Source organism: Zophobas morio, unplaced genomic scaffold, assembly GCF_036711695.1.
Source record: "Zophobas morio isolate AGI-343-1 ecotype UQ-CSIRO unplaced genomic scaffold, CSIRO_AGI_Zmor_V1 ptg000011l, whole genome shotgun sequence".
NCBI classification, from domain to species: domain Eukaryota; kingdom Metazoa; phylum Arthropoda; class Insecta; order Coleoptera; family Tenebrionidae; genus Zophobas; species Zophobas morio.
Window position 1 is genome coordinate 21,519,882 of NW_026972116.1, and position 25,851 is coordinate 21,545,732.

Consider the following 25,851-nt stretch of genomic DNA (forward strand, 5'->3'; position numbering starts at 1 on the left):
TACAAAACAGTCAACTTGTAACCAAAAACAACAAAAAATATGCGTGCTTTAAATTTTTTAAATGACAAGGTGAAGGTAAAGCACCAGGTTAAATAATAAAGAAAGGAGAATGAAAAATAACCTTGTTGACATAATGCAGGTAGCAGTATTATCGCTGCATACGAATCTAAAAGTAGTTTAAAGCAAAAAATCCCCTGGAACGATATTTTTTGAAATGTCAGTGGTCGTACAATATAGCATTGTAATCAAAACGAGATTAATCTATTTTAAGCTGGCGATGAATAACGCACTGATAATGCACTTCTAGACTGAAAATACAAGGAAAACCCTTCCGTTGAGTCACAGTCCTAAAATTGATCAGTTCTATCTTTACCAAATGACTAAAATTTTCCCTCAACGAGGTGAGCACCATCGATTTCGCCTCGTTCAGTGCAGATTTTTGCGACATCACCGATCCCGATCGATAGATGCATCTGCCTCATCTGACGTGTAAAATAAAAGCTCGTCGTCACTCCCTGCATCGAGCGGTCTCGCTATTCAGCAGGCAACTTTCCTGCTGCTTTCCTGCCGAGTCAGTCGTTCGCGTGGTTGCTGTGCAGGCGGTCACACACCTGGCGCTGTGACAGTCCACTATGGAGCAGACCTCTTTGTTACGGTAATGAATGAAAAAAATGATCGACCCTCACTGTCCGTCACAGTCTAACAAGCAGTGATCTGTTCTAACCGTGCAGTGTTGTCAGAATATGACGTTTATGTCCAAGTGCGAAAAAAGCAAAGTTTCCGTTCCGGTCCCTCTTGGAGCCTGTACTGTTAAGCCAGCATGGTATGTTAAAATGTAGGTATCGACGCTCTTTGTCCTGAAAGTGCATGCAGTCCTGATCCTGCGGCCCTAGAAAGCTTCGCAGATTCTGCAACTTGAGTCCTTCACCTAACATTGGCTTTCATCTTCGCCGTTCTACTTTTTACGACGGTTAACGACCGATCCAAGTGTTCAACCGGTTGGTTACCTGCAAATTTAACAGAGCGGTTTTGGATGGTTGTTCACCTCTATTATTCTAGTCCATGAAAATTCAGAAACGTTGAAACGAATCTCGCGACTTACGCTAAAGCAATTGAGACAAAGAGTTTAATTGAGTGTGCTACAAATGTTGTTTTATGTAAGCGTTTTGGCCTTAGTGTAATTGGCGGCGGTGGCCACAAAGCCGCCCACGGAGCCTTTTATGCGTTTTTTCGCATCTGCTTTGTCTGTTTTAATTCCACGTCTTTGACTTTGTGCGTAGAGGCATTGTCTTGTAGACCGTTAAACAAAGTAACGAAGAAATATTCCCGTTTTGGTATTAAAAGAACGGATTGTAACGATTTTTAGAAACGCGAATTTATGCTGAATCTCTCTGGGAGTTGTATGGATATGAATTATACTTCAGGGACCTGACATGAAATATTTGGTACAGCCTGTGCAAATAAAATATGTATAGGATTTCGTACGTCGCTTGTGCTTTCATGGACATAACATATACATTTTTCGTCCTTTGAAGTCCTTCCACTCCTGCTAAAATTATCAATTTTGCGCATAATACCACTTTCCCTCGGTATTACATGAAAATCATATAATGAACTTTTCTAAACCAAAATATTTACTTCCTGTGTTATAACAACAATTTTACAGCCGAAGCACCCTTAACAATTAGTTTTATGACCTTAACTTTCTAAGCACATGTTGTCTTCTCACGCAGATGTTACTCTAGTGAAGACACATCGATGAAAAGCAGCTGCACTTTCCACTAACTTCGTTTAAACATTCATACTCTAATAAGAAATGAGCTATTTTAGTAGTTTATTGTTTTACTACAACACTGATTGTTTCCAAAAATTAAACACCTAACTGCTTTAGCAATTTAATGCTTGCCCAGCAACAATTGAAATTATTTAATTCTCTTTTCCTGTTTGTGTGCTAAGTGCGGCATTACGAGTAACTGAATTAATTCCAGTGGTAGTTTATGGAATAGGTGGGCGCCAGTTATGAAAACCAGGACCTTGATATTAGTAATAAGTTCATGAATTATTGTAATCGCAATTTCCGGGCTCTGCTTGAGATAAAATCGTAAATAGGTCTTAATTAACAATAGCGGTTTTTAATCAGGGACGCGATTCACGCTTGTAATAGTAAGATTTTGCATTTTAGGGAAAATTAGCCGTTTTAACCAAAAGTGGCGGAATCCTTGTCCTGTTTATCGTTTCGCCAAAAAAGCCACCAGTGGTTTTAATTGTTTCAGCCAACAATGCATTTTTAACAGTATCCTAAATACTGGTGATAATCGTTGCTGGGTTAAGGCACCGTTACACCGCTGCACTGGTGCCAAGCTTGACGAACCTGCAGTTGTACAAGCGGCGCTTTACAGCATTTCTTTTTCTAGAAAGCGTTTAGGAGTCAGAACACTAAGATCTAGCTGAAATATCGTTTTTAAATAGAAGTGAGTGCCGCCACCACCGACAATTAGTGCGACGCCGTCGCTGCTGAAGCTTATTAAGTTTTACACGAATTACTCTAATCACGTTTTAAAACATTTCAATTTGGATCGTTCGCTCTACTCATAAAAACACTTGAGTTATTATTCATCTGAATCTGATTCTCGCTTTGGGTGGAATGGAAAGTGAGATTATACTTAAGATTAAATATTTTTACCTTTACTGTGTCTTTGATATTGTTGAACGTTCACAAACAAACAAGTCTGAATGCCGAGAGATTTAACTTGATGAAATAATGAGGCTTTTTCAGGACAGGTCTTTGGTGTTGAAATAAAGATAAAATTTCGTAGACAATATTAGTTGCTATTTTTTTTTTGTTTTGTAAATTGGCGCTTGCCATTCAGGTTTGGCACAAAAAAAAAGAAACTCAAAATATGTTTAAAAAGGTACATTTTTGTAAGGAAATGTGGATTTTGCAATTACGCTCCTCCCCTTGATCTGAGAACGAATGAAAAATTCATCACAATTGAGATCGGAGTGGCTGTAGGTGGAGCTTAATTTTTTACTTAATACAAAAGTTTTCTTTGAACAATGCGATTACTTAAAACATATTTCACGTGGTGATTTCTTGTAGAAAAATGAGATTTGCAAATAAGCTCCGCCCCGATGCTCAGGACGAATAAAAAAATCATCGTAATTGAGACAGGGCGGGTGGGTGGGGCTTAATCATTGGCTTCTTTTTCTTGGTATATATAGTTTTCTTTCGACAACTCGAGGCGAGGGAATAACTTTTACCTCTAGACTTTTAAAACGCAAATCTCAACCTTAACGACAATTAGCAAACTGACATTACTGTTCCGTTACCAACATGATTTTTTACTTTTAGAGGTAATAGGGCCCATCCGACGATTCCTTGCTTTTAGGTTTTCTCGACGTTTTATGACCCCGAGAACACGAAAAAATTGATCTCCCGTTTCCGTCTGTTGGTCTGTGTGTTTGTCGTCTGTGTTAATTTTTATTAGACATATAATCTCCGAAACTACTGGCCCGGTTACTGTCAAATTTTGTGTGTACGTTAGGAATATCATGTAGATGATAAAACGATAACCAAAATTCTACTAATCATCCCTACCACCAACTGGGTGACGTCATCTCCAAAATTTGCAACAGTGTTTTTTTTATCGTATAAAATAAGATAATCCTGAGCTTGTGGTGTATGAATCCGTGTTGAGCTTTCCGAAGGCATCCAGATTTTTGGAAAAAAAAATTATATAACAACTTAACAACATTGCCAAATTTAACTTTAAAACTGCCATTACTTCGACATAAAAAAAAATCGCAAAATCAAATTTTATATAGAATTGTTGGTTTTAGAATGTTTAGTATATTTTTTTAAATAATAATATTTTTGGGCTGTTGATTCTCTATTTCTGTATTCTTATCAATTTATTTTTTGAGATTTTTTTATTTTAGGTTTTTAGGCGGAGATTATTATTTTTTTAGAATGATTTTTTTTACATCTTATACTTTTTTACTTAATACACATAGTTTTCCTTTGAACAACACTATTACTTAAGAACATAATTTCTTCTAGAAAAATGAATATTTTGCAAATAAGCTCCGCCCCCTAGCTCACGACGAATGAGAAAAAGTAATCATAATTGAGATAGGGCGGGTGGGCGGGGCTTATATTTTGCCTTTTTTTTTTTAAATGCAGTCATTTTTTCACAACAAGGAACTTAAAACATGTTTAATTTTTTTTGTACAAAAACATGGATTTTGCAGTATTAAGCTCCACCTTTCGAACTGACACTCAATGAAAAATTCATCACGACTGAGATCATTACTTCCTTTTTTTGGTATATGTATATAGTTCTCTTTCAATAACACGAGGCGAGGAAATAATTCTTGTATGTATGAGTTTTAAAAGTCAATCTTGATGACAATTAGCAAGCTGACAACCGAAGAAACATGAAATTACTGTTTCGTTACCAACATAATTTTTTACTTCCTCAGGAAGTATAGTAGATGTATACATTCCGACGAATCGTTGCTTTCAGGTTTTTTCGACGTTTTATGACCCCTAAAGTACGAAAAAATTGGTCTTCCGTTTCCATCTGTTGATCTTTCTGCTTGTCGTCTGTATCAATTTTTATTAGACGATAATCTTCGAAACTACTGGACCGATTGTTGTTAAATTTTGTGTCTAAATTAGGAATATCATTTAGATCATAAAACGCCAACCAAAATTTAGCTAATCATTGACACCACCAATGAGATGACGTCATCTCCAAAATTCACGACACAATTTTTTAAAATTGTATAAAATAAGGTACTTCTGAACTTGTGGTGTATGAATCCGTGTTGAGTTTTCACCCAAGACATCCAGATTTTTGGGAAAAAAAAAATCAAAATCATATAACAATATTTTGCAATTTAACTTTGAAACTGCAAAACCGAATGCTCTCAAATCTTGCAGACGTTTGAAGATTATCGTAATCATGGTAAATGGTTAATCAAAATTTATTCGTTTGTTTTCTCTAAAAAAATTTTTGACGTAATCTCAAAATTTTGCCGAATAAATCCTCTCTGAAATATTCAAAATATTATGATCAATGTACTCATACTTTTTAGAATTCTTGTACAGGGTGAATAAAAAAAAATAATGAATGAGGCAATTTATTTTATTAATTAATGCAAGAACGACTTACTTCATTTTCCCGAAAAAATTATCACAAATGAAATAGGGTGGGTGGGCGGGGCTTATATTTTGCCTTTTTGTTCTCTTGGATTTTGTATTGTACTTCTGGAGCGAGAGAAGTTCTGTTGACCAATTTTTTACGTAATACATAATTGTTTTCTTTGAACAACAATATTTCTGAAGAACATATTTCATATGCTAATTTCTCGTAGAAAAATGGGGATTTTTTAAATAAGCCCCGGCGCCCCTCCTGCTGACGATGAATAAGAAAAAGATCATCACAATTGAGATAGAGCGGGTGGGCGGGGCTTATATTTTGCCGTTTTTTTTTCTTAATATGTGCAGTCATCTTTTCACAACAGGAAACGTAAAATGAGAATAATTTATATAGGGTGGCACAAATGAGATAGGGTGGGTGGGGGGGGGCTTATATTTTGCGTTTTTTTTTTTCTTAATATGTGTAGTCATATTTTCACAACAAGAAACGTAAAATGAGAATCATTTATACAGGGTGACTCAAAAAAAATAACCAAGAGGCAATTTATTGTACTGATCAAATCAAGAACAACTCTTAATTTCTTGTATAAAAATGTGGATTTTTTAAATAAGCTTCGCCCCCCCTGCTCACGATGAATAAGAAAAAATCATCACAAATGAGATAGGGTGGGTGGGCGGGGCTTATATTTTGCCTTTTCTTTTCTTAATATGTGTAGTCATGTTTTCACAACAAGAAACTTAAAACGAGAATTATTTGTACAGGTGACTCAAAAAAATTAAACAATTAAATCAAAAACGACTCATCCCAGTTTCCCGAAAAAATGAGAATACAGCACTGTTATTATTAGTATTACACTGCGTTTATCCAAATTTTTTTGATAACCCTTATAAGGGTTTATAAAAAAGAAAAATAAAATAAAAATAAGATTCGTAAAATCAAGTCTTATAATAATTTTTCGAAAAAACTAGATTTTTGTATTGTACTTTAGGAGCAAGAGAAGTTCTGTCGACCAATTTTTTATGTAATACATATATATTATTTCTTGTAGAAAAATGGGGATTTTTTAAATAAGCTCCGCTCCCCATGCTCACGATGAATAAGGAAAAAATCATCACAAATGAGATAGGGTGGGTGGGCGGGGCTTATATTTTGCCTTTTTTTTCTAAATATGTGCAGTCATCTTTTCAGAACAAGACACTTAAAATGAGAATTATTTATGCAGGATGACTCAAAAAAATTAACGAATTAAATAAAAAACGACTCATTCTGTTTTCCCGAAAAAATGGGAATGAATACAGTACTATTATTATTAGTATTTAAATATGAAACTTGTTATCATTCAATTATTTGTCCTGAGAGTTGAAGAAATAACGCTTTTCATAGTATTTTCGTAATTTTTTTGAATGCGGAAAAAATAGCGTTTGAATCATAATCACGGTGTAAATATGCCTTTAATTTTTGATTTTGTGAGAAAATCGATCATCTAGTATTAAATTGAAACCAGGGTTAAATTTATAAATTCCGTTCTTTTTTTATTTGGGTTTTATTTTATTTGCATGGCAAACCCGTGCCAACAAAAAATACTCATTAGACACATCTGCCCGTAAACATATTTTTTACTGGACTGTATTAACAGATTTGTAAAATAATTCACATAATAATAGACTGAACAAAAAAATAAAAATCGGCGAACGAACTTTCCTCATAAATACAAAATTCGAAAACTGATTAGAATTTTATCATATACCCAATACCGCAATAACACAGAAATAGGAATTGTTAAGCCTCCAGTAGATGAATTTTATTACAACGCACATGAATTCGTTTTATTGCTCTGATTATGATAATTACAATTATATTTTCGATTTTGGTATCAGTGTCCACCCCGCTGAGCAAGTAGATTAAAACAAAATACAAACAAACTCTTTGAGTCTCACATTTCACTGTTTATGTTTGCTTTATCTAAAGTGTTGCTTTGAATATTGTTTTACCATTTTATGCTCGCAGCGCTGATGTTAATTTTATGTAGCACGTGTTTTTGTGTGTATTGTTTATTTTTTTGAGCTGCTGTTGGACAAGAATCAGAAGCAGATTTCACACTAAGACTTATCAGCACTTACGTAACAGTCTATTAATTCAAGTGGGTTGAAACCGTATTTCGTCGGCTGAGTGGATAATTATACTAATTATGATTATTATTTTTTAATCGTACGAGTAGCTAATACGATTCTTTATACTTCAGTAATAGTCTGGGTTTAATAACCAACATTGAATTATGTAACCCTCATGATATACACATCACCCTTTGTCGAACCCATTTATTTTACACAATGCGAGCTTAAGAGCTTTATAATTAATTTTTGACTCTTTGTTGGTTGAAATAAATTCTCCGACACATGTGAATGGGAATTATCTTCACAATGTCTTACAATTCTCAACAGTTCAATGAACTCCGGTTTCAAAGAGTTTGAATTACGAACACATGTAGAATTTTCGCATGAAGCTCTGGATGTAATAAATTACAGCGCGGTTCATAATTCGCAAAAAGCGCTCTATTATGCACTCGGCGAGTGCATTACTATTTTCATTTTTCACGTTTGCCACTTCGTCGTGATATATTTCGCACTTCCTACCATGAAATCATTATTGGAGAATAGAAAGCTAAACTTACTCTATATTTTATCCGAATAATCCTGCAGTAAAAGTCACCCGACTTGACTTACTGCTTTCTCGGTGACGTTCCGGCAAACCAGCCCCAAGCAGGGATCCTGTTGGCTTTTAGTCAGGGAACCGCAACCACATTACTTAAAACCAGAAATAAATGCGTAAACCAGAGGTACAGCCAAGTTTCTAGTCGGGTTCGCCAAATGTCTTTCTCTGGGTGACAGTGTGACCTTATTCTCGACTATAAACAATTACACGCAATGGTTTCATAAATCGCCGAACAAAGAACGTATTTTTGGAGGAAAAAGCGAATTGTTGGACCGGGATTTGAAATATTTTAATTTTATTTAACGTGGACAAACACAATTAGCAAAGTGGTACGGATATCCGGAGTGCAGATTCGTATTTGTGTAGGTTTCTTTTCTTTATTGACACTCTGAACAGCCAATATTGTCATAACTTATATCATAACTAAACAATTAAAAGTAGCTGGATAATAATAAAATAATTTGTTAGTGTATAACTGTATACCGAAACGACAAGTTTGAGGATTTGAATTTTGTGTGCTTCCTTTTTGGGGTATCAGTGCTTCAAATTCAATTCCGTTCTTTTTATTGTGAAACATGCGATGTGAAATTCCTTGGTCTTTATGTTTTACATGTAATAAACACCAAAACCTATATTGAATTTGAGTGCACGGTGTTTTGATATGAATTTCTACGTTCCACCTGAAAATTTACGCGTTCCAGTGTGGTTATAAATAATCTCATAAATTTGACTGGCATTAACCTACAAAATTTTGTATGGGAGCAACATGTTCGAAATTTAGTGTGATTTCTAGTGTTCTTATGGTCTTGAAATCCGTTTGAAAGTAAGTTAGACTACTTTTTTTTGAAAATTGACTTAATTAATTTTTTATTTCATCGGTTTTTTTTCCTCTAGCGAAATATTGTAACTGATTGTTGTTGTTGAACTTTATAGGTACATATTTTAGAAATATCGTGCCCATGGTGAAACTATAACCAAAATTTGTTTGATTATCTCAAAATTTGGCATCGAAAATGCTATTTAAATGTTATAATATAACATACTCCTGTACTGTGGTTTATGAATCCGCCTTCAGATTTTTTTATAAAAAGGAGCCACATTCATATTCAGTTAAACGAAATTTTTGATTAGGGTGTTATCAGTTTGAAAACTCGTCTGATATTTGCAAATAAATTGCCTAATAATAGATTAGAACTGTAAATTAGTAGACTTAAGTTAAGTCTCTTGGAGTCTCCGCCTAAAATCATCAGAAGTCAATAGTTCACCTTTTCAAAACTGTGATTTAAATCTTTTAATCTTAACAAAATTGAAGAATTATGGACCTTTTTTTTTAAATTGATTTGTTTCATTTTTCACAAAAAGAAGTTACATTTTTGCTCAATTAAATGAAATTGTGAAGAATTTATAAACCAAATTCAATTGCCAATTTAAAAGCTTTTTTGAATATCAAACATTAATTTTTTTATTGAATAATTTTTTTTTAATAGATTAGAAAAGTTTTGTCTTTTCGTCTTTTCGTTGTCGTGAATTGGAAAAAAAAAATTTTGTTAATTTATTAACGTGAAACAATTATTTTAAACTTATACTTCCTGCTCTGAAATAGTGAACATCTGTCAATTTTCGAAATATTTTAAAAAATGTGTTTTCAAACCGAATTTTTCGAAAATATTGTTCCAAGATTATCAACTCATAATGTTTTTCGAATCAGCTCGACGAAATGTCGTTCTAGAATTTCATATTCAAAGCAAATTTTTTGGTAATCTTAGTCCAGACCCATCGACACGTAGCTCGTCGAAATGTATTTCGCAGAATTTTTTTGGAATTTGTACTCAACTTTTCAGAAATCTTAACTTTTGAATGACCAATTTTTTGACCGTTGTCCTGTACCCTTCGAAAATTACCTTATCTTCTTATAGATTTCGATTTGCAAAAGTTATTTTGGTAGATTACCTAAAGACATTTTCATGTAGAGAGATGTAGAAGTCATTTTCGACTTTATTTCTTCCAAAATTCCGACAATTTTTTCAAAATCGATAAAACGAAAAGTGGCCTAAAGATATTTTTTTGTAGATTTCGACTTGTGGAAGTTATTTTCTGCGTGTCTTCGAAAATTTCAACAATTTTTTTAAAATGATAAAACGAAAAATATTAATTTTCGAGATATGTGTTTAAAAAAATGTATTTTCAAACCGAATTTTTGGAAAATCTAGCTTCGAGACCATCAACACGATATGTTCTTCGAATAAGCTCGTAGAAATGTATTTATCCGAATTGTTTGAAGATTTTTGGGCAATTTTCCAAAAATCTCAATTGATCGATTTTTTTATCATTTTTTGAGCACTCATCGAAAATTACCTAATGACATTATCTTGTAGATTCCGACTTGTAGCTGTTATTTTCACCTTCATTTCTTGGAAAATTCCAACAATTTTTCAAAGTCAAAAAAATGAAAAATGATAATTTTTGAGATATGTACATATTTAAAAAATTTCATATCAAACCGAATTTTTCCAAAATTTTGGTCCTGGACTATCAAAACGTTACTTTTTCGAATCAGCTCCTGGAAATCTGTTTCTCAGAATTTTTTGACTTTTAAAAGTCTCAAATTTTTAGGCAAGTCTTCAAAAATCTCAAATTTTCAATCAAGAATTTTTAACGATTTTTCGAGCACTTTTCGATAATTACTGAAAAACATTTTCTTATAGATTTCGACTTGTAGAAATTATTTTCGGCTTCATTTCTTCGAGAATTCCAAGCATTTTTTCATATCGAAAAAATGAAAAATGACTGTTTCTGAGCTACATATTTAGAAAATTCCATTTTCAAACCGAATTTTTCCAAAAAATTTTTTTCGAATCAGTGTTGGAAAAAAAAATCTCAATTTGTCAATATTATTTTTTTGATAGTTTTTCGAGCCCTTCGAAAAATACCTGAAGATATTTTCGGCTTCATTTCTTTGAAAATTACAACCATTTCTTCAAAATCAAAAAACGTAAAACCACTGTTTCTGTGATACGAGTACATTTAGAAAATTCCATTTTCAAACCGAATTTTTCCAAAAATTTTGGTACGGGAATATCAAAACATATTTTTTTAATCAGTTCTTGGAGATCTATTTCTAGAATTTTTTGAAAATTTTTAGGCGCCTTTTAAAAAATCTCAATTTTCCAATAATGAATTTTTGATCGTTTTTCGAGCACTCTTCGAAAATTATCTAAAGAAATTTTCTTGTAGATTTCGACTTGTAGAAGTTATTTTCGGCTTCATTTCATCGAAAATTTCAACAACTTGTCCACAATCGATAAAATGAAAAATCACCATTTTCAAACCGAATTTTTCGAAAAGTTTTTTCCGGGACTATCGGCACGTTATGTTTTTTGAATCATCTCATCGAAATATACTCCTTAGAATTTTTTGGGGATTTTTAGGCAACTCTTCAAAAATCTCAAGTTTTCGATGAAGAATTTTTGAGTTTTTCGAGCATTTTTCGAAAATTACCTAAACACATTTTCTTGTTGATTTCGACTTGTAGAGTAGAAGTTACTTTCGGCTTCCTTTCTTTGAAATTCCACCGATTTTTGAGTTATATATTTAGAAAAATTCATTTTCAAACCGACTTTTTCCAAAAATTTTGGTCCGGACCTATCAGAACGTTGCTTTTTCGAATGAGTTTGTGGAACTCTATTTCTTAGCATTTTTTGAGAATTTTTGAGCGACTTTGAAAAAATCTCGTTTTTTCCACTTGTCCACAATCAATTAATAGAAAAATCACCATTTTGGAGATATTTCAAAAATCTGATTTTCAAACCGAATTTTTCGAAAAGTTTGATCCGAGACTTATCAGCACGTTATGTTTTCCGAATCAGCTCGTTGATATATATTTTTTAGTATTTTTTGAGGATTCTTAGGCAACAAAACTCTCAAATTTTCAGTTAAGAATTTTTGAAAATTAGCCAAAGACATTTTCTTGTAGATTTCAATTTGTAGAAGTTGTTTTATAATGAATTTTTGACCGTTTTTCGAGCACTTTTCGAAAATTATCTAAAGACATTTTCTTGTTGATTTCGACTTGTAGAAGTTGTTTTCGGCTTCATTTCTTTGAAAATTTCAACCATTTTTTTTAAATCAAAAAAATGAAAAACGACCATTTTTGAGATTCTACATAAGTATTTAGAAAATTCCATTTTCAGACCATATTTTTCCAAAAATTTTAGTCCTCAACTAGAAAAAGGTTATTTTTTCACATCAGCTTGTGGAAATCTGTATCTCAGAATTCTTTGAGAATCTTTAGGTGACTTTTAAAAACTGTCAATTTTTCAATGATGAATTTTGACCGTTTTTCGGGCAATCTTCGAAAATTATCCAATTTTCTTGTAGATTTCGACTTGTAGAAGTTACTTTCAGCTTCATTTCCTGGAAAATTCCAACATTTTTTTCAAATTCCATAAAAGCAAAAATGGTCATTTTCGAGATATTGAAGAAAATTTTCGAAAATTTGGGTTCGGTGCTATCAACACGTATTTTTTTTAGAATCACGTAAGATATTTTTTGTAGATTTCGATTTGTGTAAATTATTTTCTGCTTCGTTTCTTTGAAAATTGCAACAATTTTTCCAAATTGGTAAAACCAAAAACGTCAATTAAAATTAAAGATATTTACAAAACTGGAACTTTATTTTGGAAAAATTGACGCATTTTGATCTGCAATATGCTACATTTTTTAGAGTTATGAAAGTGTTTGTTCTGAATGCGATAAATTTAATATACAGGGTGTTCAAATGTTTGATTAAAAAAAAACAAGAAATAATTTTCTGGGGTATGGAGTGATTTGGAGAAACCCCCACCACCCTAACTAAGTTTCTCTGTGTTCCGTCATGAAATAATAAAGCTTAAAAAATTGTTAATGGTTATGGAAATAATAATATTTACTGATGCATACAACTACAAATAAATTAAACACTACAAAAAATAATGGAAGAAATAATGTTAATAGGAAGAGTAAAAACAATATTAATTAAAAACCTAAATATAAAAAAGTTTTTTTGTTAAATTCAATAAATTTAATGACATTTCTGACCATCAAAACCTAATCAGGTGTAAATATTGTTATATTTTCAGCACAAAATTTGCTTTCAGTTCAATAAAATTTGGAAAAAAATCAAATCTACACAAAAACAGACCAATTGTTTACCTCATTCTAATAACTTTCCCGGCGAGGAATTAAAAATGTGATACGTCCTTAATAGTGTTGATATGGGGACGTTAAAGCACTTTATTGGAGGGTTTAATGGGTGCTTTTAATTATCACGTGATTAAATTAACGAAGGGAGGAAGTAAACGTGATTAGTGATTACTGGTTATCACACTATAAATTTTAGTAAGTATTTTGATGAAATCGTACCGCTTTAATAGTGAAAGCGCGTCAAATTTCTTGATTTTGGAAAGAACAGCGAACCATTTGTTAACCGAAATGTGGAGCACCCAGACTTTATATTTAGCCTTTTCTATTTCTCCCGATCTACCTCCACTCCCAGTTCTTGTATTTTTTGTCCTCGAAATCCGAAAAGCATCTGCTTGGCGATTTCCCTTCGGCCTTAATAACTTCCACGCGACTTATTATTAGAGAAAGTAAAAAATATTTTAATCCACAGTCGGTGTAAGCAATGGCCTCGATCGAATCGCTCCTTCAATATACTTTCCTTTTTATAATTAAATAAAGCAGAAATTAACAATACTTCTTTGTTAGGTGCATTGACCAACATGTTTGAAAACCCACTGGAACAATGCGAGTGGCCACAGCACGTAACGGTTCTAAGGTCGCTTCTTATGATTAACAATGTAATTTAGTTCGTTTGAGTACTTTTATGATTCCGACGACTTACAACAAAGGAGCAGTAATCATGCTGGCGTATTGAATTACTTACCTTTGCACTAATTAACTTAAGCCGAGTTCGTTGCTGCTCAAATTGGCTTTGTATGAGCTGGGTTCTAATGAGATTTATTGTTTCTCGACGATGTACTTACGCGACCTTTTGGGGATGGAATTTTTCATACGGAGGCTCATCACGTATTGTATTGGAGGTGAATCAGGAATGAATCTTGTTGTTAAATTAGTACGGAGCTGAATTCTAAAGTCGGATGAGACATTTCAAAATTGAATTTATTTTCGGCGTGCTAGGAAGTGCTCTGACTTGAAGAATTCGTCACTCGTTAATAATCTGTGACTAACCTTTTCTTTTGAGTGTCTGATCTATTTTAAGGCGAGTATATTGATTTCTTAATTAATCAAAGAGAATGTGTTATTTTATTAAGTTAGGTTTTAATGTTGAATTAATTTTTGATTAAAGAGAACAATTTCGGTGTTGCGTCTTATTACTGATTATTTTACTTTGTCGGGTGATATGGTAGTGAGTGATATAGAGTTTGCTGCACTTGCACAAACAAAGGTGCTATTCTGGGAAAATATAAACTTAGGGTATATTCTGATTTATAGCGATGTGGCATTATGAAGGCCACTCGAAATTGCGTTTGAGTCATTTTTTGTATTTGCAAGAAAAAATGGAAAATAGACTTTCCAGAAACCTAATTTGACTCTATAAATAGTAAAAAAACGCAACATACTTATTTTTAACGTTAAAAAAGATCTTTGTTTCCTCTTAATGAAGTAAATTTATGTCTTGTCAAAACGAAACTAAACTTTTCAGATGTCTGAAAAGTTGCTTAAAAATCATCAAAAAATTCTGGGAAAAACATTTTAACGGGCTGATGTGTTTTTTTTATCTCGAAAGTGTTAAACAGTCAACATTCGAATTTTTGAAGCAATGAAGCCGAAAATATTTTTTTACAAGTAGAAATCTACAAGAAAATGTCTTTAGGTTATCTTCGAAGGCTTCTTAAAAAATCATCGAAAAATTAATAATTGAAAAATTGAGACTTGAAAAGTTGCCGAAAAATGCTCAAAAATCTCCAAAAAAATTTGAGAAATATACTCCAAAAAAAAAAAAAACATAAGGTGTTGCTGATTACGGACCATGTTTTTCGACAATTTCTGTTTGAAAATAATTTTTTTTAAATATGTACCTAAAAATTTGGCATTTTTCATTTAATTGCTTTAAACAAAATTGTTGGAATTTTCGAAGAAATGAAGCCGAAAATTACTTCCACAAGTCAAAATCTTCACGAAATGTGTTTAGGTAATTTTTGGAAAACGCTCGAAAAACGGTCAAAAATTCCTGTTTGAAAATTTGAGATTTTTGAAGAGTTACCTTAAAGTCCTCAAAAAATTCGAAGAAATGTATTTCGACTAGCTGATTTGAAAAACATGACGTGTCGCTAGTCCCTGATCAAAATTTTGGAAAAATTCGGTTTAAAATTGAGATTTTGGAAATATCTCGTAAATTGTAATTTTCCATTTTGCCGATTTTGAAATTTGTTGAAATTTTCCAAGAAATGACCCGAAAATAACTTCGACCAGTGGAAATTTACAAGAAAATATCATTATGTAATTTTCGAAAAGTGTAAAAAAATTCATCATTAAAAAAAAAATTGAGATTTTTTAAAAGTTGCCCAAAAAGTCTCAAAAAATTCTGGGAAGTAGATTTCCACGAGCTGAATCGAAAAAATAATGTTTTGATAGTCCACGACCAAAAGTTTTGGAAAAATTCGGTTTGAAAATGGAATTTTCTGAATATGTGTCTCAAAGTGGTCATTTTATTTTGGATTTTGAAAAAATGGTTGGAATTTTCAAAGAAATGAAGCCGAAATTAACTTTTACAAGTCGAAATCAACAAGAAAATGTCTTTAGGTAATTTTCGAAAAGTGCTCGCAAAACAGTCAAAAAGTTTTGACTGAAAATTTGGGATTTTTGAAGAGTTGCCTAAAAATCCTCAAAAAATTTAGAGAAATATATTTCGACTAGCTGATACAAAAACATAACGTGTTGATAGTGCGCGATAAAATTTTTTTAAAAATTCGGTTTGAAAATGAGATTTTTCAAATATGTATCTCGAAAACGGTGATTTTTCTGTTTATCGATTTTGGACAAGTTGTTGAAATTGTCAAAGAAATGAAACAGAAAATAACATCTACAAGTCGAAACCTACTAGAATATATCTTTAGGTAATTTTCGAAATGTGTTCGAAAAACGATTCATCATTGAAAAATTTAGATTTTTTAAAAAGCGCCTTAGAAACCTCAAAGAAATCTGAGAAATAGATTTCCAGGAACTGATTCGAAAACGTAACGTAATATAGTCCAGGAACAAAATTTCTGGAAAAATTCAGTTTGAAATGGCCATTTTTCATTTTATCGATTTTGAAAAAATTATGGAAATTTTCGAAGAATTGAAATTGAAAATGAGTTCTACAGTGGAAATCTACAAGAAGATGCCTTTCAGTAATTTAAAAAAAAGTGGTGGAAAAACGGTCAAAAATTCTTGATTGAAAATTTGAGATTTTTGAAAAGTTCCCAAAAAATCTTCAAAAAATTCAAATTCAATCACTGATTCGAAAAACAACGTGATAGTCCGGGACCAAAATTTGGAAAAAATTCGGCTTGAATGAAAAATTCGGCTTAAAATGAAATTTTTGAAATATGTAACTCGAAAATGGTGATTTTATCGATTTTGAAAAAGCTGTTGAAATTTTCGAAGAAATGTGGCTGAAAATAACATCTACAAGTGGAAATGTACAAAAAATACCAAAGAGATATTTTTCGAAGTGCTCGAAAAATGGCCAAAAAATTCATCACTAAAAAATTAAGATTTTTTAAAAGTTGCCTAAAAATTCTCAAAAAATTCTGGGAAGTCGATTTCCACGAGCTGATTCGAAAAAATAATGTTTTGATAGTCCACGGCCAAAATTTTTGGAAAAATTTGGTTTGAAAATGGAATTTTCTAAATATGTATAGTATATCAAAAATGGTAATTTTTATTTTTTTGGATTTCGGAAAATTGGTTGGAATTTTCAAAGAAATGAAGCCGAAATTAACTTTTACAAGTCGAAGTCAACAAGAAAATGTCTAGGTAATTTTATAAAAGTGCTCGAAAAATGGTCAAAAATTCTTGACTAAAAATTTGAGATTTTTGAAGAGTTGCCTTAAAGTCCTCAAAAAATTTTAAGAAATGTAGTCGACGAGATGATTCGAAAATCATAACGTATTATTACGTATATGTATATACATCATATTATAAAAATTCGGTTTGAAAGTGAGATTTTGAAATAAATATTTCGAAAATGGTGATTTTTCATTAGTTGTTGAAATTTTTCAAAAAAATGAAGCAAAAATAATTTCTACAGTTCGAAATCTACAAGAAAATATCTTTAGATAATTTTCGAAAAGTGCTCGAAAAACGGCAAAAAAAATCATCATTGAAAAATTGTGATTTTTAAAAGTCTTCAAGAGTCTCAAAAAATTTTGAAAAACAGATTTGCAGGAGCTGATTCAAAAAAATTACGTTTTGACAGTCCAGGGCCCAAATTTTTGGAAAAATTCGGTTTGAAAATGGAATTTTCTAAATATGTATCTCAAAAATGGTCATTTAAATTTTTTCGAATTGGAAAAATGGTTGGGATTTTCAAAGAAATGAAGCTAAAAACAACTTCTAAAAGTTGTAATCTTTAAGGTAATATCTTTGGGTAATTTTCGAGGAGTGCTCAAAACAGTCAAAAAATGTATTATTGAAAAATTGAGATTTTTGGAAAGTTGCCTAAAAATCTTCAAAAAATTCATAAATACATACGTGTTGATGATCCCGAAGGAATATTACGTATTTTTAAATGTCCCGAAAATTGACATTTTTCATTGTATCGATTTTGGAAATTTTGTTGGAATTTTCGAAGAACTCAAGAGAAAATAACTTACAAAAAGATATTTTCAGGTGATTCTAAAAAATAACCTGGCACCGGACTCAAGTTTTCCAGAAATTGAATTTGAAAACAAGGTTTTTGAAATATCTCGAATTTGGTAATTTTTCATTGTATAGATTTTCAACAAGTTGTTGAAATTTTCAAAAAATGAAACCGAAAATAATTTCTACAAGTAATTTTCGAAAAGTGCTTGAAAAACGGTCAACAATTCTTGATTGAAAATTTGATATTTTTGAAGAGTTGCCTAAAAATCCTCAAAAATTTTAAGAAACACTGCGACCAGCTGATTCGAAAAACAACGTGTTGATAAGTCCCGAATCAAAATTTTTGAAAAATTCGCTTTGAAAATGGAATTATTGAAATATCTCGGAAATGGCGATTTTTCATTTTATCGATATTCGACAATTGTTAAAATTTTCGATGAAATGAAGTCGAAATCTGCAAAAAAATGTCTTTCAGTAATTTTCGAAAAGTGCTCAAAGAACGATAAAATTTAAGTTTTTTGAAGAGTTGCCTAAAAATCTTCAAAAAATTCAAAGAAAGATATTTCAACGAGCTGATTCGAAAAATATAACGTGTCTCGGACCAAAATTTGGGAGAAATTCGTTTTGAAATGAAATTTTTAAATATGTAACTCGAAAATGGTACTTTTTCATCTTATCGATTTTGAAAAAGTTGACATTTTCGAAGAAATGAAGCTGGAAATGACTTCTGCAAGTGGAAATCTACAAAAAATATCTATGGGCAATTTTCGAAAGATGCCCGAAAAATCATAAAAAAATTAATCATAGAAGAGTTGTGAATTTTCAAATGTACCTCAAAGATGATCATTTTTCATTTTACCGATTTTCGAAAAATTGTTGGAATTTTCGAAGAAATCAATCCGAAAATACTTCTACTAGACGCGAATGTAGCTTTAGGTAATTTTGGAACGGTGTTCGAAAAACGGTCAAAAAATGCATAATTGAAAAATTGAGATTTCTGGAAAATCGCCTAAAAAATTTAAAAAAATTCTAATAAATACACAACGTGTCCCAGTCCCAGGACCAGAATTTTGGAAAAATTCTTTTTGAAAATCGTCGTTTTTCCATTTTATCGATTTTGAAAAAAGTGTTGGAATTCTGTGAAGCCACAGATACCATATACAAGAAATTGTCTTTAGACACCTGATTTTCAAATGACGCTCGAAAAACGTCAAATATCAAAAAATGAGATTTTTGAAAAATTTGCCTGAAAGTCCTCAAAAAATTCTGAGAAATAAGTTTCGGCGAGCTGATTCGGAAAACCTAATGTGATGATTGTACAAACGAAGTCGAAAATAACTTCTACAAGAAAATATTTTTGGATAAAGTTTCAAATGGTGCTAGAGAAACCAGTCAAAAAATTAGTCATTGAAAAATTGAGATATTTGAAAAATTGCCCAAAAATCCTCAAAAAATACATTTCGAGGAGTTGATTCTAAAAACATTAACATGGTCCTATACCAAGATTTTTGACATTTGACATTTATTATTATTATTATTAGAATGTGTAAATATTAGTCAGTATTTTAAAATATAAATATTAATTATAAAATACTTTCGAAAATTGTATACTAAAGTCGCCAATAAACGGAAAACCAGCATTTTCATACTCTACAAGCTATTAAACTCCAAAAAAGACGAAATGACCCTATTCAATATTACAAAACTTCCTTTAGTTTTAACAACAAGCAAAACCGTATCGTTGCTAAGCAAAATTTTGGTTTTCTTACTATCGCGTTTTTTATTTTTTAAAATCAAGTTTCTAAGGCTTTAGTCTTGATTTTATTGTAGTTACTAATTTTATTTTGAAAATTAAGCGCAAAAAAATTGAAATTGTTATTTAAGGAATAGATTTTAAGGGTTATAAAATTTTACGTTTTCTTGATGTTTCAATTTCAAACCTTACATTTCAGCTATGATGATGTTCTGCGTGTTATACTTCAAATGTGTATAGGGTAATTCCACAAAGAAAGTTCAGTTTAAACAATTTTATGCTTCAAATAAAAATTTAAAAAAAGTAGAGGGCACTTTTGTTTGAAAGAGACTTCGCTTTCATTTCCGGCAAAACCGGAAGCGTTACGATCCACTTTATGATATCCATAAATTTTATTGTTACGTTCCCGGAGATTTATTTCCTGCACAACAGTTTTCAGGGAACGCTTTTGTGTTTAGTAAACATGCGAATAAAGCATGAAGGTATTTTTTAATAATTGTATGTCACCTAGCAAGATAAAAATATTTGTCAACAGTTCCAGTTAGACAATTAACGCAAATTGTCAGCTCTAATTGTCTACTCAAAGCCTGACACACAAATGTTTAAATTAAACGACAAAAAATCAATTTTAACGTGTTAGTTAAATTTGCAAAACGCTTTGTGACTTCGTCAAATATTTAGTTTCCATTTACGACCATTTACATTGCTCGATTAGTACAAATGACGAAACTATAAACCTTACTAGAACTATGTATAGCAGAGAAAATATTGACCATCCCGTATGTATCACAATTTTACCCAGTAATCTTCTCTCCCCCAAATCTCGGCCGTTTTTGCGCAATATGTATCCGATTACAATCAGAAACACCACCATTAAACCTAATCTCCCTCCCTGGTCCATTTTATCTGGCATTATTTCCGGCACGAACTTCAACAATAGAACGAGCTTTTCGCCGCGAGTTTGAAAATCGCTTTTCTATTTCGAATGTCTTTGTTCCACCTCTTATCGCTCACGATAAATCCCACAACCCCTCACGCAACAAAGGTAACCAAAATCCGGCAAATTCCACGAACGAATTCCCTTATCACTTATCAAAATACGCGCAATAATATTTATTTAAAACAATAAGATTTTCAACGCAAATACACAAGGATGCGACGCCGCACACAGGCGCATACTTATCATTATCAAACCTTGAGTAAGCAAAGTTCATGTGACCGCTAACACCGACCATTCTTGTTCCAGGCCTAACGAAGAAACTTACGCCGCTAAAACACTGGAGGGCAGCAAATTGAAGTGTCCAGCTCCGATATCCCGTCTCAGGGTGGAGAAGATCGAGGGCGGCCTCATGGTGGCCGGCGTCGTGGTGGCGGCGAACTGTCAGATCATTTTACCTATTTTCGGTTTCTTATTCCTCTTAGTTGGCTGTGTTCTTACTGGTAAGAAAAACGCTTTTTTTAACACGGTTAGATAATGCGATCGTTATATTGTGTCTCGTTCGCGGAAATTGCGGGATTAAAAGGCGAAATGAGGGTTGTGGGAAAATTGTAATGTGACTCACGTTTCAAACTCATTTCACACGGACTGAAACTCAAACGTGAGAAATAACTATTGTGGTTGAAAAATGGCTTCATTGTGCGTGTGGCGTATCAGTAATTTATAGATTTAAAGAAGTGATAGTCCTTGAAACAACTTTTATTTCAATACTGACTTTTAATTACGATTTTTTCGGAAACTCCGGTCACGAATGTGCCTGTTCTCGAGCACTTTGATGCCAAGATGTTCAAAACTACGCGACTGCCAAATGGCTGTCTACAATCTACTCGTTTTTTACGTGCATGTTTTGTAACATTCGCCCTTGGATCGTGCTGCAAACGATCACAAAAATGTGTACTTTATTGATGTGTAGTGAAATTCGACAAAAACTATGTCCGGTGTAAATAGACATCTGGAAATATAGCATTTTGACTTTTTGTGAATGTTTCTTTAAAATATAAACTATTTTGGAATAAAGGTGCTAAAATTTCACTTTCATTGCTTGATTTGTTCGGAATTTTTGTATTCTATTGAAAGTGGTTCCTTGCATTGTCCATTACAGTAACACTACTATGAGAACAACAAACAATGAAAGAGTTGTGTCAAATTAAGTAATAAAAAATCTGTAATTTTGGGAGCTTAACCGGGATAGTGTCGAATTGAGTGATAGAACAATAGAACGAATGCGTAATAAGACTGATAATCGTGAAAGTGACAGAAAGCTATTTCTGTCACGATTATATTATATTATTATAGCTATATAAAAAGCTTTGTGGATTTTGTGAGTTTACATTTCCGGCTTATGAAAAGTTAGAACTAGAAGTTGGGTTTCAGAGGATAAGAACTAAGTCCAACAAATCGCTTGTTCGATTATAAAATTTTATTTTGGGAGAATATCGAAAAATCGACAATTCAGTGAATCAAATATTCTAAAAAAACGAGAATCCAAAAAATCGAAAAACTGAAAATTCGAAGAATCCAGAATCGGAATATTGAAAGTCGAAAAATCAAAAATTCATAAATCGAAAAGTCTAGAAATGGAAAAAATTGAAAATCCATAAATTAAAAAAAATTACACATTCAATTATCGAAAAATCGAAAGTCAACAGGTCGAAGATTCGATGAATCAAATATTCGCCACAAAATCGAAAATTACAAAAGTGAAAATCCGAAAAATCGGAAAGTCGAAAAATTAAAAAATCGGAAAACTGGAATATGAAAAAGTTGAAACTCGAGAAATCGAAAAATCGAAAAGTAAAAAGTTGAAAATTCGAATATCAAAAAAACGAAAATCCGGAAAATCCAAAAACCAAAAATTTGAAAAATCCAAGCATCGAAATACAGAACAAACGAAATATCCGAAGTCAACAAATTGAAATCAAGAAATCGACAACAAAATGAAAATTCTAATATCGAAAAGTCGAAAAATTGAAAAATCGAGAAATTGTAAAAGGAAAAGTAAATTGAGAATTCGAAAAAGTGAAGAACTGAGAATCCGACAGTAAAAAATTGAAAAATCGAAAAGTGAGGAATAGAAAAATTGAAAAGTTCGAAACAACGAAAATCCGGAAAATCCGAAAACCGAAAATCTAAAAATTCAACATCGAAAAACCGAAAAATACAAGCATTGAAATACACAAAAAACTAAATATCAAAAGTCGACAAATCGAAAAGTCGAAAGATGGATAAATTTGTTCAATTTCGAGATTAAAAACTGAAAAGTCTAACAACTGAAGAATGTAAAAGTTGAAACATCGAAAATTCGAAAAATCGATATGCAAAAAGTTGAAAAATCGCAAAAATTGAAGAATGCAAAAATTGAAAATCGAAAAGTAAAAACAATTGGTTCGTTTAATAACTTAAGAATGAAAAAAATTGATAAATCAAATTTAAAACAATTCAAAATCGAAAATTGGAAAAATCGAATTTAAAAATTGAAAAATTCAGAAATTGAAAATTCTAATATCGAAAATTCGCAAATCTAAAATCGAACATCAAAAAACCAAAAAGTGTAAAAATTCGACGTCGAAAAATCCAAGCATCCAAATACAGAAAAAAACTGAATATCAAAAGTCGATAAATCGAAGATTCTAAAATTGAAAAATCGAAAAGATAGAAAAATTGAAAAATCAAGAAATCGACAAAAAAAATGAAAATTCGAATATCGAAAAGTTGAAAAATTGAAAAATCGCTAAATTGGAAAAAAAAATTGAAAATCCGAAAACTGAAGAACGGAAAAATTGAAAACCTAATAGTAAAAAATTGAAAAATTTGGAAATGGAAAAAGTGTAAGAACTGAAGAATGTAAAAGTTGACACATCGAAAATTCGATGAATCGGTATGCAAAAAAGTTGAAAGTTCAAAACAACGACAATCCGAAAACCGAAATTTCAAAAGTTTAAAAATCGAACATCGAAAAGCCGAAAAATCAAAAATTCGAAAATCGGGATTTTGAAAAATCCAAGCATCGCAATACAGAAAAAACTCAAAAATTCTAAAATTGAAAAATCGAAAATTCGAAAAACCGGAGGATCTAGAAATCGAAAAGAAAATAAATTGAAAATGCGATTAATCAAAGTTCGAAACAACGAAAATCCGGAATATCCGAAAACGAAAATTCGAAAATCAAAATTTCGAAAAATCCAACCGTTGATATACAGAAAAAAAGAAATGGCAAAAGTCGACACATCGATAATCCTAAAATTGAAAAATCGAAAAGTCAAAAGATGGAAAAATTGAAATCAAGAAATCGACAAAAAATGAAAATTCGAATATCGAAAAGTAAAAAATGGTTCGTCTAAAAATTTAAGAATGAAAAAATTGAAAAACCAAAATTCAAAAAATTCAAAATCGAAAATTGGAAAAATCGGATTTAAAAATTGAAAAATTGAGAAATTGAAAATCGAAAAACTGAAGAATGGAAAAATTGAAAACTCAATAGTAAAAAAATGTCAAAATCGAAAAGTAAAGAAAGAAAAAAATTGAAAACCCAACAGTTGAAACATCGAAAATTGGAAAAATCAAAAATCGAAAAATCGGAATGTAAAATAGTTGAAAAATCGAAAAACTGAAGAATGGAAAAATTGAAAATCGAAAAATAAAAAAAATGAAAGTTCGAATATCGAAAAATCCAAAACTAAAAAAATTGGATCGTCTAAAAACTGGAATGGAAAATTGAAAAATCAAAATTCAAAAAATCGAAAATTGGAAATACATCGAATTTATAAATTGAGAAATTGAAAAGGAAACAAACTGAAAATTCGAATATTGAAAAATGAAAAATTCAATGAATAATCATTCGAGAAAACGAAAATCCGAAAAATCGGAAAACCGAGGAAACATCCAAGAATCGAACAGAAAAATCGAATGATGAAAAAATTGAAAAATCGAGAAATGGACAAAAAAAAATGAAAAACAGAATACCAAAAAATCGAACATTCGAAATTTCGAAAAACTGAAAATTTGAATAATCTAAAGTTCGAAATATTAAGAATTCAAAAATTCGAAAAATCGGAAAGTTGAAAAATCGAGAAATTGGAGAAAGAAAATTAAATTGAAAAGTCTAAAAACTGAAGAATGGAAAAATTAAAACATCGGAAGTTCGAGAAATCAAAAATCGCAAAACTGGAGAATGGAAAATTTGAAAATTGAAAACTAAAAAATTGAAGATTTAATATCGAAAAATCCAAAAGTAAAAAAATTGGATCGTCTAAAAACTTAAGAATGGAAAAATTGAAAAATCACAATTTAAAAAAACAAAAATTGAAAACTGGGAAAATCGAATTTAAAAATTGAAAAATTGAGAAATTGAAAATTCAATGAATCAAATGTTCGAAACAACAAAAAGTCGAAAATTCTAAAATCGAAAAATTGAAGATTCGAAAAATCAAAAGATGGAAAAATTGAAAAATCCAGAAATCGACAAAAATGAAAATTCGATCATAGAAAAATCGAACATTTGAAATTTCGAAGAACTGAAAATTCGAAAAATCGGAAAGTTAAAAAATAGAAAAATTAACAAATTGGAAAAGGAAAAGAAAATTGAAAAATCGAAAAACTGAAGAATAGAAGAATTGAAAACCCAACAGTAAAAAATTGAAAAATCGAAAAAGTGAAGAATGGAAAAATTGAAAATTGAAATATAAAAAATTGAAAATTTGGTTATAGAAAAATGAAGAATGGAATAATTGAAAAATCGAAATTCAAAAAATCAAAAACCGAAAATTGGAAAAATCGAATCTACAAAAATCCGAAAAATCGGAAAACCGAGATTTCGAAAAATCCAAGAATCCAATTTTAGAAAAAACGAAAAGCCAAAAATTCAAAACTCGAAAAATTGAAAATTCGAATATCGAAAAATCGAAAATTCCATGAACCTAATATTTGTAAAATCGAAAATTAAAAAAAATAATTATTTCTGAAAGTCGAAAATTGCAAAATCGGGAAATTGAAAAAGCGGGAATTAAAGAAATTGAAAATTCGGTTTTAGAAAAATATACAAAACGAATAACTGAAAATCGAAAAATCAGAAATTACAAAAATTGAAAAAAACTCAAGAAATCGAAAATCGAGTGATATAAAAATCGGAAAAGTGATGAATGAAAAAATTGGAATGCAAAAAAATTGAAAAATCGAAAAACTGAAGAATGTAAAAATTCAAAATTGAAATATAAAAAATTCAAAATTTTAATATCGAAAAATGAAAAATGGAATAATTTAAAAATCAAAATTCAAAAAATCAAAGATCTAAAAATGGAAAAATCGAATTTAAGAATTGAAAAATTGAGAAATTGAAAATCCGAAAAATCGGAAAACTGAGATTTCGAAAAATCGAA

General features: G+C 31.1%; 1 protein-coding gene across 4 annotated transcripts in view; it reads left to right on the forward strand.

Annotated features, from left to right (window-relative positions):
• Nucleotides 1-25,851, forward strand: part of LOC135127223 (uncharacterized) — an 83,498-nt gene that overhangs the window by 23,926 nt on the left and 33,721 nt on the right. The window contains exons 1-2 of one of the 4 annotated variants that reach the window (XM_064053629.1): nt 548-823; nt 20,726-20,919. In XM_064053629.1, the coding sequence (XP_063909699.1) occupies nt 744-823; nt 20,726-20,919 (274 nt within the window). In that variant the 5' untranslated portion in view covers nt 548-743. Of the gene's footprint in view, nt 1-547; nt 836-20,725; nt 20,920-25,851 lie in introns of those variants that run through there. The other 3 variants (XM_064053631.1, XM_064053628.1, XM_064053630.1) reach the window with 3 other exon arrangements.